The sequence below is a fragment of the Ursus arctos genome, unplaced genomic scaffold (assembly GCF_023065955.2).
Source record: "Ursus arctos isolate Adak ecotype North America unplaced genomic scaffold, UrsArc2.0 scaffold_19, whole genome shotgun sequence".
Classification (NCBI taxonomy): Eukaryota; Metazoa; Chordata; class Mammalia; order Carnivora; family Ursidae; genus Ursus; species Ursus arctos.
The window spans coordinates 45,260,863-45,279,284 of NW_026622863.1; the positions used below are offsets into that span (position 1 = coordinate 45,260,863).

Here is an 18,422-nt window from a genome sequence, read left to right on the forward strand (position 1 = left end):
GCTGCAGTTCAGGGCCTTTATTGACCAAAGTGGGTAAGGAGGTCTGGGAGCCAGAGCAGAGGGCAGCTGAGCCTGACTCAGCGGGCCACTAGGCAGAGCTGGAAGGCTGGGGGGATGTTGCCCAGGCCAGTGCACTGCGAGGTGAGGTCGATGTTGCTGGGACTCCCCAAAGGGAGCAGGCAGAAGCGCTGCAGGATGGTGGTGAAGAAGAGGAAGATCTCCCATTGCGCCAGGCCTGCACCCAGGCACATCCGCTTTCCTGAGGACACAGGGATGCAGGGTGGGCACCATGCCTCTGGGGGCCTGCCCAGCCTTGTCCCCTCCCTTCCTGGCCCAGACCTGGGGCAAAGGGCATGAAGGCATCGTTGCTCTGGAAGTTGCCCTTGTCGTCCAGGAAGTTGGTGGGGTTGAAGCAGTTTGGGTCTTTGAACTGGGTGGGGTCCCGGTGTGAAGACACGAGCAGAGGAATCACAAAGGTACCCTGGTGGGGGGGTACACAGGGGTAACCCCCGGGTACTTGGTTAGTCACTGCCTTTCCTCCATCCAAGACCCCATTGTAAAGCCAGTGGGAAGGCGGGCCTTCTTTCCTGCTACCAGGGCTTTGTGAATTGGCATTGCACATGCTCAGGGCTGATGATTCCAGGTATAGGTGCTCCCAGGCCCGCACAGAATCTCCATGCTTGGTGGGCACCTTGGGCAGAAAGTAGCCGCGCAAGTGGGTGTCACGGGTGAGGGCATGTGGCAGCCCCAACGGCAGCACGCTGATGAGGCGCTGGATCTCGTGCAGCACGGCGTTGGTGTAGGGCAGGCGCTTACGGTCCTCCAGCCTCGGGGTGCGCATCCGCCCTACCACAGCATCTAGCTCGGCCTGCACTTTGGCTGGGGTGGGCAGAGAGTGTGAGCTATGCACGCCCTGTCCCCCAGCCATCCCCAAACCCTAGCCCCCTCACCCCAGGCTTTCCAGCTCCTGGACCTGCCACCTCTGGGTACTTAAGCAGAATGAGAAGCCCATAGCGCAGAGTGGTGCTCGTAGTCTCCGTGCCCCCGAAGAAAAGGTTATGCGTCGTCATCACCAATGTCTCCTCCTGGAAATGTCTCTCTGGGTCTTGTTCCTGCGGACAGAGATGGGTGCTGCGGCGTGCTTGGCACCTCCTGGTGGGCGGCATGGGGAGAGTTTACGGTAGCAGGGGCCTGCACCTTATCCATTTGATCCAGGAAGCAATCGATGAAATCGCGGGGCTCCCCAGGCTGCCGTGTCTGCTGGTGCCGCTGGATTTGCTCAGAGATAAAGAACCGAAGTTCCGTGAAGTTTTGAAAGATTCCGTGGTGTGGGCCCGGGAGCCAGTCAAGGAGGGAGGGGAAGATGTTGTACATCTGGGGGTAGTGGGGCAGACCGCAACAGGACCTTGAACAAGACCACTAGTTCTCCTGCGGGGAGCTTGCACCAGGACTTTGATGTTCTAAGTTCTAGAACTCTTCCGTTCCAAGATTCTAAGACTCGATCTATACATCCAAGGTCGGTAGGTCTATGTACCCCGGGTTTGGCATAGGTTAGGCACAGGAGGGAGGGGCTGAGGCTGGCCCTCTCACCTCGCCCCATCTGAAACTCATGATTCGAAAGTTGTCATGGAAGAGATCCAGGAGCCTCAGGAACTCTGGGTCCTCATAGCCGTAGCGGTTCCCGAAGACCACCGAACAGATAACGTTAGAGACAGCATTATCTAGTAGCCTTCGAGGGTCGAACGGCGCTCCTGGGAGTGGGAACAGGACGGGGGTCTTTTCTCTGTGGCTCGGCTTACTGACTTCGTTCCACTACAGATGCCTTTCCGCCCCCACCCCCCCTTGCTTTTTAAGGATTTTATTTTTAAGTAATTTCTACACCAAACCTGGGGCCGGAACCTACAACCCAGATGGGGAGTCGCTGGCTCTAGGGACAGAGCTAGCCAGTCGCCCCGCCCTGCCCCTTCTTGATCATTGGCCACATCCACAAAAGGCCCCACTCTCCTTTCCCGACCAGGCCGCACCAATGGTGGCTTGAAATTCGCCAAGCACATAAGCCGCCTCCTCCAGGATGCGCTCCTCTATGGTCCGCGTTCCCAGCCCGAACTCCTTTAGTGCTCCCATCGCAAAATTGCGCAGCGTCCGCCAGCGCCGCCCGTTAGAAAACACGATGCCTGGGGGTGGGCAGAGAAGGGGCGTGCCGGGGAGTTGGCCACGCCCCATCCTGGAAGCGTCCAGTTTTGGAGCCGGCTTCCTAGCAACCCTTCAATTCTGCTGGTTTCCAGATCTCTTGGTTGCAACCTCAGCCTTCTCGGCCCTATCCACACGTTGGTCCCACCGCCGATGGTCTCGATCCCTAACCAGTGCTTGCTGTCTTCGGTTTTGACGCTTGGGCTCTTCTCTTTCTTCTATTGGCTGCATCAGGAACCAGCCCCTTCCAGTTCGGCCCCTATACTTTAGCTCCGCCCCACCCTCTCACCGTTGGCCGTCATTGGCCTTCTCGTTCGGCCCCGCCCCATCTCCCTGGCCCCGCCCCCGATCGCTCAAACTGGGTGGTCCAGGCCAGCGCTTCCGCCGCCTGGGACTTACCGTTTCCGCGAGTGAAGCGTTCGAAAACAGGCATGGCCGCGCGGCCGGAGAAGGCATCCGCTTGCAGCACTAATGTGTCCCGCAGCGCCGAGTAGCCGCACAGCACCACTGCAGGGCGCGGGCCCAGCCGCACTGTGAACACTGGGCCCCAGCGGCCAGACAGCTACGCGGAGCGGGTGCTCAGCGGGTCCTGGTTGGGGCTTCTGACCACCTCCTCCATCCCTGAACTTCCTCCCCCAGCTCCCTCTTCCTTCCGACCCAGGAGTCCCCATCTCATCCCCTCATTACTGGCGGAGGAGGTCAGATCCCCACCTCCTTCCTCCTCCTTCCGCCGGAGTCCAGGCCCCCAGCTCTGTTTTCCCTTTGGATCTACAAGACCAGAGCCCGAGCCCCCTGCACCCTCAGAACTAGGTGTCTGGGCCCTCGGTACTCTCCTCACCTTGAACCAGGAGAGCTGACACCCCCGCCCCTCCGCCTGACTTCTCACTCCAGGCTCCTCCTCCCTCAGGACCCAGGAGTTGGGGGCGGGGAAGAAGGGATCCCAGGACGACTCTGCCAGGAACCAGGAACTCAGGCCCACTGTCCCTTTCCTCTCTCAAGCAGATGTCCAGGCTCCCAGCTTCCACCCGTAGTCTCCTTCTTTGTTGGAACACAGGACTCTGGGCCCCTCAACCCTCCCCAGGACTCATGGGGTCAGAGCCCTCAGCTGTCTTCATTCAGAGAACCAGGACTTCCAGTCCCCCAACCCACCGTCGGGGCTACCTCCATGAGTGCACGGTCCAGGCGTCCGGACTCCAGCTGCAGCAGGTTCCCCAGCAGTGGGAGTGGTGTAGGCCCGGGGGGTAGGACCCCCTGAGTCTGAGTGCCCCAGGCACCCCAACCCCTCCTGGCTAGGGCCAGCAGCAGGAGCAGCAGCAGCAGCAGCGCTGTGAGGCCTGTGAACATCATGCCCTCTTATCCTCCATGCCTGTCCCCTTGGCCTTTATTTGATTCCCTTTGGGTCTTGGGTGGAGTCGGGGTGGATACCGGGAGTGGGAGAGGTGGGCGTCTCCAGGCTGCTCATTTTGCAGCTTCCCCAAACTAAGGTCTCCACCCAGCCCCCCAGCTCTGTCACCGTTGTGCCAGGCACAGCCTGCCCTATTTGGCTGCTTTATTGCACAAGTTTCTCTGTGTCAATACACCTGACCAACAGGGGCAACCCACTGAGCCTTTGGGTCTTTTGGATCCATCTTCTTGGCCCATAGGTGTGCACTTCTGAGTCCCCTGGCCACCTTTGGGCCCGTGACCCCCTGAATGCTGTACCCTATGTTGATTCCTAAATACATTCCTGACTTCCAAATACACTTCCCAAAACACCTCTGGTGACATACCCATTAGCCTGGCGCTCCTGTGCCCTGTGCTGGTGATGGCTGGGGACCGGCGCCTGAACCCTTGTCACTTCCCTGCCCTTGCTCTTGGAACCGCGAATGCTGTACCGGTACACTGTTCAGGAAGGCGGCCCACCCTCCCGCAGGCCCCTGCCTGGCCGGATCCAGCCTTCCGCCAGGTGCCTGGCCCAGGGCCCAGACCTGGGGAGAGGACGGGGGCGGCACAGCGTCTGGGACTGGCCTTGTCTCTGGGAGTGTCTCTCAGGGTCTCTGTCTCTCTCTGTTTATCTTTGTTTCATCTCTCAGCTTCTTCCTCTGTGTTTCTTTGTTCATCTCGCTCTCTCTTTCCGCCTCTGTTTTACTCTGTCTGCTTTTGTTCCTGTCTGTATCCCTCTCAGTTTCTTTTTCCCTTCAGCTCCCCTTCCCTGTCTCCTGCCTCTGTCTCTGCCCTGGGGCTCCCGACCTGTCAGGCTCTCTCCGTCCAGGAACCCTGGGGACTAGCAGCGGGTCTGCGGCAGGGCCCCTGCTCCAGGGTGCGGACTCCACAGACAGCAGGGGGGCGCGGTGGGGTGTGCCCTCGCCGGATCCCACCCCATCCCACTGCGTCAGGCTCTCCTCCATGAGCTGCTCTCTCTGGGTCTCTTCAAGAGCTGGCGTTTGTCCTGTCCACTTCTGCATCCCCAGCACTAAAACAGTACTCAGCACACAGTGGGTGCTCAGTAAATGTAGAGCGAATGCCTAACTCTCTTTACCGCGATTTCTGTCTGTTTCTGTCTTTAACTCGGACTCTATTTTCCTCTGTCTCTTTTGCTGAATCCTTGTGACTGTCTCTCTCCTTGCTGTCTCTATGTCTCATCTTTTAAGGCTCCTATCTCTCTAGCTCCCTTTTCTTTCTGCTCTCAGATTTCTGTCTGTCTTCATCTCTGTTCCTCTCAATTTCTAGCTCTGCTTTAGAATCTCCTGTCTCCCTTCTCTCCAGGCATCTGTCTCTTCCTTCCTGTCAGTGCCTCCCTGTATCTCTCACTCCCCGTCTTGATTTTCAGGATCTTTCCTGTCTGTCTGTCTGCATCTCTCTGTCTCTCCTATCTCTCTCCAGCTCTTTATTAGTATTTCCATGTGTTTCTCTTTGCTGCCTCTTCCTGGGGCTACCTCCTTTCTTCCTCAGGACCTCGGAGTCTTTCCCTCTCTCTCTCCACCTCCCTGTCCCTGCCTGGGGCCTTGGGGCAGACTCTCTGGTTGGCCCATGGTGGGAACAGCATAGGGATTAAGGAGCCAACGCCTGGTGTGGGGACTGCCTATAAGTCTCAGCAGAGCATGTCCCAGCTTCTCGATGGCCTTGGGGAGCCCCATTTAGGGTAGGGTCGCCGGGCCACCTCCACCCATGGCTGGGGGGCCACCACTGCTCTGCCTGACTGTGGCTCCATGGATCTGAAGACGCACCTTTTCTTGAGAAAAGCTTCTGTCAGCAGGATGTCAGGATGACAAATCCAGTCCCAGGTTGGGAGGCCCCGTGCTGTCCCGGAATTGCAAGACAAAGGAATAGTCTGAATGGTCTTCCAGTGCCTTACTTCTCCCCTTCAGTGCTCTTCCTCTCTGGCCTTCCCTGGCCATTTCTTTCTTTTTTTGTCTCTCTTCCGTCTCCCCATTTCTCCGTCCCTGTATCCCTCTGCATCTGACTTGTGACGTGGAAGGGAGCAGGGTTGGAGTCTGAGTTTTGTTCCCAGCCGTGGGGAGTCTGCTTCTCCCTCTCCTCCCTGCTCATGTTCTCTCTCACTGTCTCTTTCTTAAATAAAATCTTTTTAAAAGTGTATAATGCCTCTTTATCTTATAGGGAGATTTAAATGGGCAGGTTTAGAGTGTATAGGAAGCACTGTGTAAATATCAGTGTTCTTTCTCCGTCTCTGTGTCTGTCTCCCGCTCTGTCACGTTCTCCCTGCTTCCATCTCGATCATCTCATCTTTGTAGGGCACCCTGCATCTCTTGCAGACCCGGTCTGTGTATCTCTGGGCGGCTTTTTCTCTGCCTTGGTTTCTCTAACTCTCTGTCGTCAGTCTGTCGTCCAGCCCTTACCCCAGGAAACAATTTCTCCCAATTTCTAGCCCCTCTAAGCGTGAGGGTAGAACTAGTCAGTTCGGGGTCTCCTTTGAGCCAGACGTTCCTTCTCCCCATCCTAGGAGGCTGCCCTCCTCCCTGTAATTCAGCCCGGGCAGATTTGAATCTTTCATAAAGATACTTTATTAGAAAATGATAAAAACAGTCCCCCAAAGGACGCGCAACGGAATGAGGCAAGCTCTTCCCCCTCCCCTTGCGTTTCTCTGCCCCTGGGGGCTCAGACCAGGTCAAGTTGGGGACTGGAGGGTGGGCAGGCGGCAGGCACAGGTGCGGGGAAGCGAGCGTGAGAGCGAGAGGGATGGGGGCACAGGGGAACGAACAAGGGGACCGAGCTCCTCCCCGCTGCCCCCTCCCGGCTCGCGGGCGAGTCTGGAAGGGCCGCGGCGTCAGCGCGTGCGCACGCACAGCTGGAAAGGCCGCGGTAAATTGCCGAGCCCGGAGCTGAGCGGCGTCAGGTCGATGTCCTCGGTCGCCCCCAGCGGCTGCAGCGAGAAGCTCTGCAGGATGGCGGTGAGGTAGAGGAAGAGCTCCATGCGCGCCAGCGACTCGCCCAGGCACAGTCGGCGACCTGCGGGAGTGGGAGGGTGCGGAGGAGCGGCGACATAAGATGGGGTGAGGCGCTGCAGTCCCAAATGCTCGGAGAAAAACATACGAAGCTAATGATTGGAGACGTCACAGAGCCACCGGTCTAAAGGTCTGGGAAAGGTGCTTTAAGTAAATCCGGGACCAAAAAGGATCTGGCCAACACAAAGACAAGTTCATGGGTTCAAATTCGGGCTCTGACGTTACTAGTTCTGTGATCTTGGGCAAGCCAGTTTCTGGGTATTTAAGATGGGGATGATAAAAAATAAAATAGGGATGATAGTAGTGCCTCTTTAGATTGTTGTGAATGGTAAATTCAGGTAAAGAAATGAGACTATAATGCCATGTATGTCATACTGCGTGTCGTATGTTACTCTAGGCACTATACTGATATTAATTTAATCCTCATAACAATTTCAAGAGGTGGGCCTTATCATTCTCCATTTTATAGGTGTGGACGTTGAGGCACACACAGGTGAAGTAACATGCAAGGCCATTATAGCTAGGAGATGACAGAGCTGGGGTCTGGCTAGAAAACCTAACCCTCCACCACTCTAATAGCTCTTCTTAGAGGTAGCGCTTGGCACACAGTAGGCAATATGGTAAGTGGCTTATTATTATTATTCCTCCCTCCCCCTTTTTATTTCTGCTACTGGGTTAAACGGGGAAGATTTTTCCCCCCCGCAGGATAAAGACCAAAGCCAAGGAAACTAGAACTGCTCACCTCCGCCACCTAGTGGAGAGACTGACGGTGACCACTTCCAAGTTGAATTAATATCCTGTCTCCCCACCTCCCTCCATAAGGATTTTAGCCATTATCTGCCTATAGGAGCAGAGTTGGGAGGCAGAACAAATGTCTCTGCACGTCCAAAGCTGAGGATGCGGTGGGATGAAGAAGCCAGAGGGTTTGGAGAGTGGAATTAGGAATGAGGAATGTGCGTAGGAATATGGGGCCCAAAAGACCCTGACTCTTGTCTCCAAGGCTCTCACCAGCTGAGAAAGGCATGAAGGCAGGGTTCTTCTTGAAGGACTGATTGGCATCCAGAAAATGCTCAGGGTTGAATTCCTGGGGCGTCAGGAACTGGCTGGGGTCATAATGGACTGTGTTAAGAAGGGTGATGATATCTGTGCCCTGTGTGGGTGGGGAGGCAGAATTAGTGGGGGTAGAAGATCTGGGAGATTCTCAAGCTGAAATTTGAGGGAGGACTTGATAATGGGACATGGAGCTTAGGACTCCAACAGGGATTTAGGAAATGTGTGTCGCTGTCTTGGGTTCCAAGTGATGGGTTCTGGAAGCTGTGTTGACAGGGATGAGGGATACCTCCCCTTGTCAGAACAGATTTGGGGTTTCTGGGAATAGGGAGAGTTCTCTCAGAACAGTATTAAGGCATAGGGGGTCCCCAGGATGAAGTGTTTTACCCTGGGGATGCTGGAGAGGGGTCCTAGGGAGGGGAGCTGTTATGGGGAAGGGGACTGGGGTTCAGGTCAGGATCGTGTCCATTATAGTGCTGAATAGATCCTAGGAAGGGGCTGAGGTTCTGGATTTAAGAGTTTCAGATGTTTGTTGCTAGAACTTGGGGTGCCCGTCACTAAGGCCCTGGGTACTGATTGCTAGGGCCTGGGATCCTCCTTGCTAGAGACCCAGATGCCATTGGCGAATCTTGGATGCCTCTTCCTAGTGTGCCAGACGTCCATTGCCAGGTGCCCAGCACACCTTGGGTATCAGGAAGCCGCGAAAGGCTGTGTCCCGAGTAACGCGGTGCGGCAAGTTCATGGGGATGACGTCTGCGAAGCGCTGCACCTCGTGGATCACCGCGTCTGTGTAAGGCATGGCCGCTCGGTCCTCCAGCGCCGGCAGCCGCGCGCGACCCACCACTCTGTCGATCTCCTCCTGTACGCGGGCTGGAGGTGGAGGCGGAGCTTAGTCAAGGGTCCCAGTGGGCTCGACTGGGGGGGCAGAAGCGTATGCATGTGTGGGCGGGGTCCAGCCAACGCTTCTCAGTAGGGACGCCACTGCAGAGATGCCTGTGATGGTTAGCGGGAGCCTCGAGGGGAAGGGTTGGTTTGGGAGACGTAGTTGAGGGCGAAAATTTGGTCGGTGTAAGGGCCAACCAAATTTTGGGGTTGTGCGGGGCTGTGGGGGCGGGGTTGTGCGGGCAGGGCTGAGGGGCTGCCCAGAATCCAGGTCTGGGATGGGACTGCGGGCGAGGTTCGAGGACCAGGCCGGATGGAGTGTGGGTCGAGTGGGTGGACTGTGCGAAAGCTAGGAGAGATCGGGGGGTGGGGCAGGCGGTATGGACCCTAATAGACTCTGCTGGAGGCCAGGGTTCCGGGATCCGCCCAGAGGCGAGGTTTGGGGTGGTGGGGTCCCAGACCATTCTGTGTGGGCACGTGGTGAGACTGTGAGGGTCAGACTGATGGTTCCTGGCTGGCCCTGCGACTGAGGCTCGGGGCCAGGCTCTAGCTAGCCGACTGTGAGATCGGGGCTCTGAGGCCGGACGCGTGGTGTGTGGTCAGGGTCAGAGGTGGGCCCAAAACAAGACCAGAGACCACGAAGTCCAGGTTCCAGCGGACTGTGGACCGCGGGAGCCCTGTGGATGGGGTCGGCCTCCGTGTGGGTTTGCCTGGGGCTCTCAGGCATAAACTGGAGGCCTGGGCTATCTGGCATGCTGGGTGGAGCGGCGCCCGTTGGTTGTGGGCGGGGCTTAGAGGTAGGCTAGTTGAGGCTGGTGGGGCACGAGCAGGTGTGCCCCAGAGCGCTGTGTCCAGGATCTCCGGGCCAGACTTGGGGCTCACGCACCTTGCACTTTTGGGTACTTCATGAGTACAAGGAAGGCGTGGCGCAGGGTGGTGCCCACGGTCTCGGTGCCACCAAAGAGCAGGTTATGTGTGGTCATCAGCAGGGTGTCCATGTGGAAGTGGCTGTGCGGGTCCTGCTTCTCCTGCGGGGGTCGAGGGGGTAGGGGTATGAGCCCGGGCCGGGAGATCCGGCCCGGACACTGACCACAAGCTCAGAGTCCGTGCGACCCGCTCCGCATAGATCTGCAGGACTCCTTCTGGGTGCGTCCGTTCAGTCCCTCCTCTGCTTAACTTTCTTTCCTCAGGGAAGCTGGGGAGCACGCGTAAGGGCTGGTAGAGAAAACCTCAGCCACAGGGCCCACGATTAACAGATCCTTAAGGACTTCTTAATGAGCTGTTAATTGGCGGTGAGCCCCGAGTGGCTCCGGGCTCCAGCAGAGCGGAGCCAGATGTTCCAACTTCACTCCCCAGATGTAGGGACACCATTCTCAAACCCGCTCAGCCCGGGATCCTCGTGGGTTTGAGGCGGGGGCAGCAGGTCAGACCAGAGATGAGACTTTCAGGCCAGGCTTACTTGTGCCATCTTGTTGAGGAAGCAATCAATGAAGTCCCGGGGAGAGCTGGGGTCGAGGGAGTCCTGGTGGTCGCGGACGCTGCGGGCGATGAGGTCCTTCATGCACCCGTAGTTCCGGAAAAGGCGTCGGTGCGGCCCGGGTACCCAGTCCAGGAGGCCCGGAAAGATGTTGTACAACTGGGGATAAGGGGAATCGGAGGGGTTTGGAGGGTCAGGTAGCGTGTGTGCGTGCGTGTGCGTGTGTGTGGGGGGGTTGCCAGTAAGGTCAGGGTGGAGCAGGTAGGCATGGGCGGGACCTTGTAGGTCAGCTGGGTTCTGGGAAACCGAGGTGGGGCGGGGGGTCTAGGTATCTGTAGCAACTTGGGGAGCTTGACCTTGACCCGGTGGTGCGACGCGGGGGCGGAGCCAGACAGGAAGGGGGCGTGGCCAGGCAGAGTCAATCGCATCCTCCCCCCCCCCCCCCGCCTCTGCCTCTGTTTCCCCTTTCCCAGGACTGGATAAACCCCAACCCTGTCCTGCCCGAACTAGGCCTCCTGACCTCTCCCCAGGGGCCGCTCATGATTTGGAAGTTGTCATTGATGAGGCGGATAATGGTGAGCAGACGCTCATCGTCGTAGTCGAAGCGGCTGCCGAAAATCACAGAGCAGATAATGTTGGACACGGAGCGGCTGAGCACAAACGTGGGGTCGAAGGGCTTGCCTGAGAGCGAGGGGAGGAGTGGGTCAGGGAGCGCACTGTGCAACACACCAGACCCCCAGCGGCAACAGCTCTAGAGGGCACAGCATCCAACCCAGCCTCGCAGCACAGAACAAACGGTCTTGGCCACGTGACCTGCAGCGTGACATCCCACACCCCGCGAGTCCTTGGCAACACGCCAGGCAGACAGAACTCACAACATCCTTCAGCACAACGACACCACCACCAAACAACGGAACAGGCTAGTCTTCACGATAGGACACACAGCACGCACAAGACAAAACAACATACATACAATATCAACACAATACAATATCACATCAGTGCCTGACAATACTACAGCCTCAGCCAGCGATGGCACACCACCTTCAACACGACACCTGACACCCAGTGATCTGACGACTGAACAAATCACAGAAAAGAACACATTAGCTATTACGGCAACGCGTGGCCCAGGAGACTGAGTCTGGCAGTAGATCCACATAGTTTGGATCTTGGCTTGTCCTCTCAGTCTCGGTGTGGCCGGATGAACCGACTTCCCTTCTCTGAGCCTCGGTTTTCTCGTTTGCAAAATGGGCTTGATGACAGTCTTCTCATGGAGCTGTTGTAGGGAGCCGGTGAAAGTGTGGCTGGCTAAGGGCCTGGCCGGTCCTGAGCCTGTATGAACCAGGTAGGCTGAATAATGGTCCCCCTCAAATGTCCATGTCCTCATCTCTAAGAGCCCGTGAACACGTGATTAAGTTAAGGATTTTGAGATGGGCAGATTATTCTGGGTTATCCACGTGGGACTAATGTAATCACTAGGGAGGCAGACGGGTCTGAGTAAGGAAAGGTGATGAGTTGGTGGAGAGAGAGAGAGAGAGAGAGAAGAGAGGGAGAGATTTTGGAAGGTGGCTATGTTGCTGGCTTTGAAGATAGGGGAAGGCGCCACGAGGCAAGGATGCAGGGCGCCTCTCAAGGCTGGAAAAGGCAAGGAAATGGATTCTCCCCTACAGCTTCCAGAAGGAGCCAGCCTGGCCGACCCATTTTAGTTTTATGGACTTCCAGAACGGTACAACAATAAATTTGTGTTGCTTTAAGTCACTAAGTTTGTGGCTTTAAAAAAAAAAATAGCAGCCATAGAAAACTAGCTCAGGTAGTCATTATTCCTTTATTTACATCTTATTATTTAATCCTTGCGGCATCACTGGCCACATTTCCCACCCCTTTACCCCCCCCCCCCCCCAAAAGCCAGCAAGATTTGGAGATCAGGGTAGAGGGCTGTTTACCTCTTTGCTTGTTTCTTCTCCTGTAAATTGCGGTTTGTAATAGGGTCTCCTTCTTAGGTTTGAGTGATTATTCAAGGCAGTAAGATACGTGAAGTTCTTGGAACAGTGCTGGCATATGGTAGGTACCATGTAAGTGCTGGTTATTTTTATTTATATTTATTTTTCTTTTTTAAGTAGGCTCCACACGCAGCATGGAGCGAAAAGAGGGGCTTGAACTCATGACCCTGAGATCAAGACCCGAGCTGAGATCAAGAGTCAGATGCCTAATCAAGCTACTCAGGTACCCTAAGTGTTGGTTATTTTTAATTTTTTTTCGTGGGTGCACAGCCTTGACCTGGGTTCACATCCCAACTCTGCCACTTCCTGGGCACGTGACTTAACCCTTCTGGGCCTCAGGTTTATCGCTTGTAATAACTTCCCAGGGTTTTAGGGGAAGTGAGATGTGTTCATCCGCGTGAAGAGTTTAGTCCGGTGCCCGGTCCCCAGAAAGCACTCAGGAAACGTGCATCAGCGTGTTGAGTGCGGACCTCAGGCACGGGTTTAGATCTCGGCTCCTTCACTGACTAGTTTTATCATTTCAAGCCAGTCAGTTAACCTCTCTGTGCCTCTGTCTCCTCATCTGCAAAATGGATCGTTCCGAGGCTTAAGGGGCTTATGCGTGAAAATGTGCTTAACACAGGGCCCCACAAGAGTGTCGCCATCATCAGCATCATCATCGTCATCGTCATCCACCCCAATTATACAAACTGCGTTCAAAATACCACACAGAGGGGCGCCTGGCTGGCTCAGGTTAAGTGTCTGCCTTCCGCTCAGGTTATGATCCCGGAGTTCCGCCCCCTCCCCCCCATCGAGTCCCACATGGGGATCCCCACGCAGCCAGGAGTCTGCTTCTCCCTCTGACCCTCCCCTGTCTCGTGCTTTCTCTCTCTCGCTCTCAAATAAATTTATAAAATCTTAAAACAACCACCACCACAACAACCTTTCGTTTAAAGAAAAAATACCACACAGAGGGGGCGCCTGGGTGGCTCAGCTGGTCAAGTGGCGGACTCTTGGTTTTCACTCAGGTCATGATCTCAGGGTCAGGAGATCGAGCCCCAGGTGGGCTGCCACACTCACGAGGGAGTCGGTGTGAAGATCCTCTCCTTCTGCTCCTCCCTGCCCACTCTCTCTCCCTCTCTCTCTCTCTGATAAACAAATCTTAAAAACAAACAAATAAAATACCACACAGAGACAGCGCATACCTCAAGGAACACGGCACCTGAAGCCAATCCACCTCCAGGGGACACCACTCTTCCTGCCAGGCCAAGCGAGGGGTCTCCCGGAGTTTTGAGTGGGTGCCCAAGCTATCTGGCAGTTCTGACCACTAAGTAGGATGGGTGTGAGTTAGGGGTATCTACTGCATTCGGGAACCGCAACCTTCGGTTTTCCTTAGCTCTGCCAGCAGGAAGCTGCCTTCCTCCAGGATCCGCTCCTCAATGCTCCTCTTCCCCATCCCGAAGTTGCGCAGAATCTGGACAGAGAACTTCCTCAGGACCTTCCACCGGTCCCCGTTGGAGAAGGCGATGCCTGGAGAGAGGGGAGGGGCCAGCTCAACTGATGACTTGTCCCCAAGATCACTGCCATCTGAGCCCCCTTTCCTGGTGTCTTCTGGGAGAGAGACTGAGAATTTGGAATCTACCCCCTCCCGGGAAGTCCTTCCTAACCCTCCAGGCTGGGTCAGGGGCCACCTCTGAGCTTCCATAGGGCCCTGGGCTTCCTCACCATAGTCCTGATCACTCTGTCTCTGTTTCTCTCAACCCAGACCTGATCACTCTGGATTATTACAGCCTGGCCATCGGGCTATCTCCTTCTCTAAGCTGTGATGGTGGGGGTGGGAGTAGAGGGAGGGAGGGGCTGTCTTGTTCACCACTGTGTCCCTAGCATTGTCCAGTGCAGGGCTTACCCCATAGGACGTGCTGGTGATTGCTTATTAATTAATGAAAAGACAAATAAGGGAGAAAAGCCAGAGAAATAAACACTGAGACATTAGGACCTCATCCAGGAACAAGACAGACCCTGTTCTCTTCTTTCCCTGGACTCAGGGGTCTTTGCACAGGCTGGTCCTTCTTCCAGAACTTCCTCACCCTCTGTCTGCTCCTGACTGGTGATCTTCATCTTTTAGGTCTCAACTTAGAGGTCCCTTCTTCCAGGAAGACCTTGCTGGCCCTCCCTCCCTGCCTGGCTTAGGTGCTTCCTCTGGGCTCCCACAGTTTCCCTGGCATCCCGTACCCCAGCCCTGACCACTGTAGGTGGTCATAGTCTGTTGATGGGGCTATAGTAGAAGAAGGTCTCCTATGTGTTTATCTCTGATTTCCCTGGAACAAGCAAAGAACTAGATGCTAAAGAAGAAAAAAAATCTCAGTGCTTCCCCTGCATTGTCAGCATTATCTCATTGACTTGTAACAACTTTCTCATGCTAGCTAACTCAGGGTCAGAGAGAGGAAGCCACTTGTCCAAAAGGTACACAGCCAGTAAGCCACAGAACCCTGTTGTTTGTTACCCTCTGCACTATGTATTGAAGAATTAGATGGTGGCTATCTTTAGTAACAGATAATGTACGTATCCAGATTTTCTCTGTGCAAAAGTAGCAAGGTGATTTCTCAACTGCTCTGTGTCCACCTCCTTGCATTTAGTGTCCCTGGACAGGTGAGGTCATAAGATCAAGCCCAGGAAGGGGACATGAAGGTGGAAAGTGTATTCAATACACAATAGGTGGATTTTTGCTTTTAACCAGAGCTCTTTACTTCCAAATTCTGGAGCAGCTGGGACCTATCTAGTGAGGGGGATGGGGGGGGGAGCCCCAGGGCTTCTTTAGGGGAAGAAAAATAGTCCAAGATGCAAGTCTCCAGGATGTCCTTTTCAATCAGAGCAACTTTCTGCCAACTTACTCTCTCTCTCTCTCTCTCCTTTGTCATTTATTGGGCCCTGTCATATGGCTTCCTTTGAATAAAGATTAACGTTAAAAAAAAGAAAAGAAAAGAAAACCCACAAGACTAGGTGATTTCAAACCTAAGGAGGACAGGATATTGAGATAGATGAGGTTTGGAGTTGATGCGAGTGGCTGGATGGGTGGATCTGGGCTTGGATTGTGATGGGAAAAGAAGGCGGGGTAAGGGAGGATTATGGGACTCATGATAAAATTGGGTTTGAGGTTGTTTATGGGAATGGAGTTGTGTAGAATGGGAAGGATTGGTAGATTGGGGTTGAGATTGAGCTTGGGCTTGGGTAGATATGTGCCAGGGTTGGTTTTGGTGATGGTAGTTTGTTTAGGGTTGGAAATGGAACTGGGGACCAAAAACTTCAATAGGTGATTGAGATAGAAGATAGGGCTGGGGAGAAAAATATGGTGGAGTTCAGTTTGAATGAAGGGTTAGGATGGGGTTGATAACAAATTTTAACACGGGGACTGGGAGAAGGTTCATAATGGGAATGGAGGGAGGGAGATGACTCAGTGTTGCAGATAAAGATGAAGTTGAGGTTGGAATGGGGAACATGGAGGTAAGGTTGATGAGGACAGGGTGGAGGTGGGCAATGTGGGCTGGGCCAGATAATTTGGCCACTTGACTGAGATGGAAATTTATTGACGTGGTTACGCTAGAGGTAGGGATTGGGGTGAGAATGGGGTTGGAGTTGGATGGAGGTGGGGATTGGTGTGGAAGTGCATTTCAAGATGGCGGTGGGATGTGGGGATGGATGAAGGTGGAACAGATTCTACCTAGACTAGCACTGTCTGGCATCCTAGCTGGTGTCATCGGTGAGATCAGTGGCCCTGAGTATCACAAAAATTGGGAGGACAGTCTCCTACCCTTATCCCTTCCCTCAGTGTGGAATGAGTTGGGGTGGAGAAAACAGGGGACAGGCTTACCATTGCCCTTAGTGAAGTTGAAAAAGACAGGGTAGTCACCACGGCCACTAAAATCCTCCCCTTGGTCCACAAGGGCCTCCTTCACAGCTTGGTACCCGCTAAGGACCACCACGCGCCTGGGGCCCAGGTGCACTGTGTACATCGAGCCATACTTCTTGCTCAGCTGGGAGTAGGAAGACAGACGTCACAGGGGTTCTGGAGCCCTGAGACCCCTCCCCCCGTTCCTGCCCCCTCCTCCAAGCCTAGGTCCCTGCACCTTGGTGAGAGAGGTCAGCATGTCTTGGGAGCGAAGCTGCAGCAGGTTTCCCAGGAATGGGAGGGGCCTGGGGCCTGGGGGCAGCTGACCCTTGCCCCTTGAACTGAGGATCAGGAACAGCCAGGTGAGAGCCAGGAGGCCGAGCAAGATGGCTACGCTCAGACTGTCCATGGTGAAAGCAGCTGCAGGCATCTGTGGGGGAGAGTGGGACAGGGCAGGACTGGGAGGGGAGTGAGATCCCTTCACTCCTCCTCTCCTGGGACTTGACTTCCCCAGGCCCTAGAAGTGAGTGAGGGCAGGCGAAGAGAAGAAAGGAGGTAGAGAGAGGCAGGGATGGGGAAAGCCCTGGGGATAAGGGAAGAGAAGTGGAAAGGAGGGGAGCAAGAGAGAGAGGACACAGGGACAGGTGGACAGTAGAGGCAGAGACAGTCAAAATACAGAGAGACTGACAGTAAGAGAGACAGCAACAGAACAGAGACAGACAGAGAGACAGAGAGACACATGGAGATAATGTCGGATATTGAAAAACCAAGCGAGATATCTGAGTATCTATAGATGTCTATCTATCATCTATCTATCTATCTATCTATCTATCTATCTATCTATCTACATCTATCATGAGACCAAATCTCACACAGAGACAGTGGTAAGAGACAGAGATACACAGGGGCAGAGACAGACAAATGAAGACACAGAGCTAGAGAAAGACAGAAGAGAGAGATGGAGAGACAGAGAGACACATACTTCCTGAGAGACATACAGACAGACACTGAAAGAGAAAGGGCAGGAAAGAGAGACAGAACTAAACAGCGACTGAGGGAGAGAGAGTGACACAGAAAGGAGAGATGCACCAAGACAGACACACAGACACTCACATGGAACATTAGACAGAGACATGCAGAGACAGAGATCAAGACCGACTGAAACAGAGGAGGGGGCAGAAGCAGAAGCAGAGGGAAAAGAATCAGGGGTTCTGACGCCAGGGACTCGGTCCGCAGAGATGCCACCTGCTGGGTAAAGCACCAGTACCGAGCTGCCGGTGCCCAGCCCTGCTGCGGGCTCTAAAACGTGTCCAAGGAACCAACAGAGAGCCAGAGAAAGCCCCAGAGAGACAAGCCCAGAGACCTAGAGAACCCTTGGAGGAGGTGACGAGGGAGATCCCAGCCAGTCTTAGCGACAGGGAGGTGAAGCTGCTGACCCCTCTCTTGAGAGCCACCCTCCTCTGTGACCTGCACCTGGTCCTTTACCTGCGAGCTTTCGGGCAGCGGAGGTGCGATCGGCTCCAGTTCTGTGCCCTGCAGCTCTGGGTGTGCCTCGGGGGTGGGGGCTGCTCTTAAATCATCTCTGTACACACCCCCGCCCCTAGTTTTCCCAATGACTTATAATCCCTTCCATTTTCTTGCCTTACCTTGCGAGTGGCTCGGGGCTGGCCGCCAGCTGGAGTGATGCCTCGGGTGGGTACCACCCCTTGGGAGCCCTCCAATGGCCTCTTTGAGGCTGACCTGAGCTCTCCTTACTGTGGTCAGTAGCAGCCATTTGTCCTGGAGGAGGGCAAGATTTTTCCCATTTAAAAAAAAAAAATTATTTGAGAGAGAGAGGGCGTGAGCGGGGAGAAGGGGAGGGAAATGGAGTATCTGAAGCAGGTTCCATGCCCAGTGTAAGCCTGACGCTGGGCTCCAACTCACGACCCTGAGATCATGACCTGAGCTGAAATCAGAGTCAGGCTTAACCAATTGAGTCACCCACGTGTCCCAAAAATTTCGTTTTTTTTTTTTTTTGCCATTTGGGGACCTGGGTCTGGTGGTTTTATGTCTGATCTGGGGTTTCGGGGCTCGGCAAAACCAGCTGCGGATTGGGGCAGGGTCTTTTTGGTGTTTTGGGCACTCGGCTCTATTTCTCTGGGTTCACGTTCATTTCTGCCCCTGACTGGTCACGTGACCCCAGGCAAGTTCCTTTCTGCTCTGGGCTAGAGTTCTCCCATTCTCTGTCCTTTGCGGTTTGTCTCTGAAATTCCGTGTGTCTCACTTTGCTTCTGCCTCTGAATCTTTTGGTCTCTCTTTATACCTCTGCCTCTCTCGTTCTCTCACCCTCTGTGTCTCTGGGTCTCTCATCTCTGTTCTGTCTCTAATTCTCTCTGTGCTTTTTCTCTTTCTCTCTGCTTCCCTCTTCCTGTAAGTCCTTCTCAGTCACCATCTCTTCCTGACTCTCTGGGAGTATCTCTCTTTCTGTCTCTCATGCCTCCATGAGTCAGACTGCAGTGGGCAGGACTGAGGTG

At 54.7% G+C, this 18,422-nt stretch overlaps 3 protein-coding genes and 1 long non-coding RNA gene across 7 annotated transcripts in view; 1 reads left to right on the forward strand and 3 right to left on the reverse strand.

The window, feature by feature from the left end:
- Positions 1 to 2: 2 nt before the first annotated feature.
- Positions 3 to 2,408, reverse strand: LOC113243252 (uncharacterized). Its single transcript, XM_044378074.3, has one exon. The coding sequence runs from the start codon at positions 926 to 928 to the stop codon at positions 89 to 91; it is 840 nt and encodes a 279-aa protein (XP_044234009.1). The 5' UTR covers positions 929 to 2,408; the 3' UTR covers positions 3 to 88.
- On the reverse strand, positions 3 to 4,014 carry LOC130544129 (cytochrome P450 2F2-like). Its single transcript, XM_057314407.1, has 5 exons — positions 3,960 to 4,014; positions 3,352 to 3,524; positions 2,590 to 2,752; positions 2,025 to 2,174; positions 3 to 1,751 (listed from the first exon to the last, which is right to left on the reverse strand). Exons 1-5 carry the CDS (start codon positions 3,961 to 3,963, stop codon positions 1,552 to 1,554), a joined length of 690 nt encoding a protein of 229 aa, XP_057170390.1. The 5' UTR covers positions 3,964 to 4,014; the 3' UTR covers positions 3 to 1,551.
- A 2,153-nt stretch (positions 4,015 to 6,167) lies between these two features.
- Positions 6,168 to 18,422, reverse strand: part of LOC113243548 (cytochrome P450 2F5) — a 37,981-nt gene continuing 25,726 nt past the window's right edge. The window contains exons 8-17 of one of the 2 annotated variants that reach the window (XM_026482247.4): positions 17,556 to 17,688; positions 16,148 to 16,339; positions 15,892 to 16,054; positions 13,404 to 13,553; positions 10,562 to 10,722; positions 10,024 to 10,200; positions 9,451 to 9,592; positions 8,365 to 8,552; positions 7,641 to 7,782; positions 6,168 to 6,636 (exon numbers count right to left, since the gene is read on the reverse strand). In XM_026482247.4, coding sequence (XP_026338032.1) covers positions 6,455 to 6,636; positions 7,641 to 7,782; positions 8,365 to 8,552; positions 9,451 to 9,592; positions 10,024 to 10,200; positions 10,562 to 10,722; positions 13,404 to 13,553; positions 15,892 to 16,054; positions 16,148 to 16,339 — 1,497 coding nt within the window. In that variant the 5' untranslated portion in view covers positions 17,556 to 17,688 and the 3' untranslated portion in view covers positions 6,168 to 6,454. The other variant, XM_057314409.1, reaches the window with a different exon arrangement.
- Positions 6,460 to 15,113, forward strand: LOC125283321 (uncharacterized). 3 transcript variants are annotated; one of them, XR_008960145.1, is made up of 3 exons: positions 6,460 to 6,762; positions 12,165 to 12,267; positions 13,420 to 15,113. It is a non-coding gene; the product is annotated as an uncharacterized LOC125283321 (long non-coding RNA). The 3 variants fall into 3 exon arrangements; XR_007191076.2 differs by having other exon boundaries at positions 6,461 to 6,680; positions 12,162 to 12,267; XR_007191077.2 differs by having other exon boundaries at positions 6,462 to 6,680.

What these genes read in the sequence shown, in the direction of transcription:
- LOC113243252 (XM_044378074.3), bottom strand. Translation starts at nt 928, where the DNA reads ATGGCTGGGGGACAGGGCGTGCATAGCTCACACTCTCTGCCCACCCCA.
- LOC130544129 (XM_057314407.1), bottom strand. An exon ending in TGGACCGTGCACTCATGGAG is followed by an intron (nt 2,753 to 3,351) that starts GTAGCCCCGACG and finishes CGCTCCGCGTAG; the next exon opens with CTGTCTGGCCGCTGGGGCCC. An exon ending in ACGCTTCACTCGCGGAAACG is followed by an intron (nt 2,175 to 2,589) that starts GTAAGTCCCAGG and finishes GCCCACCCCCAG; the next exon opens with GCATCGTGTTTTCTAACGGG.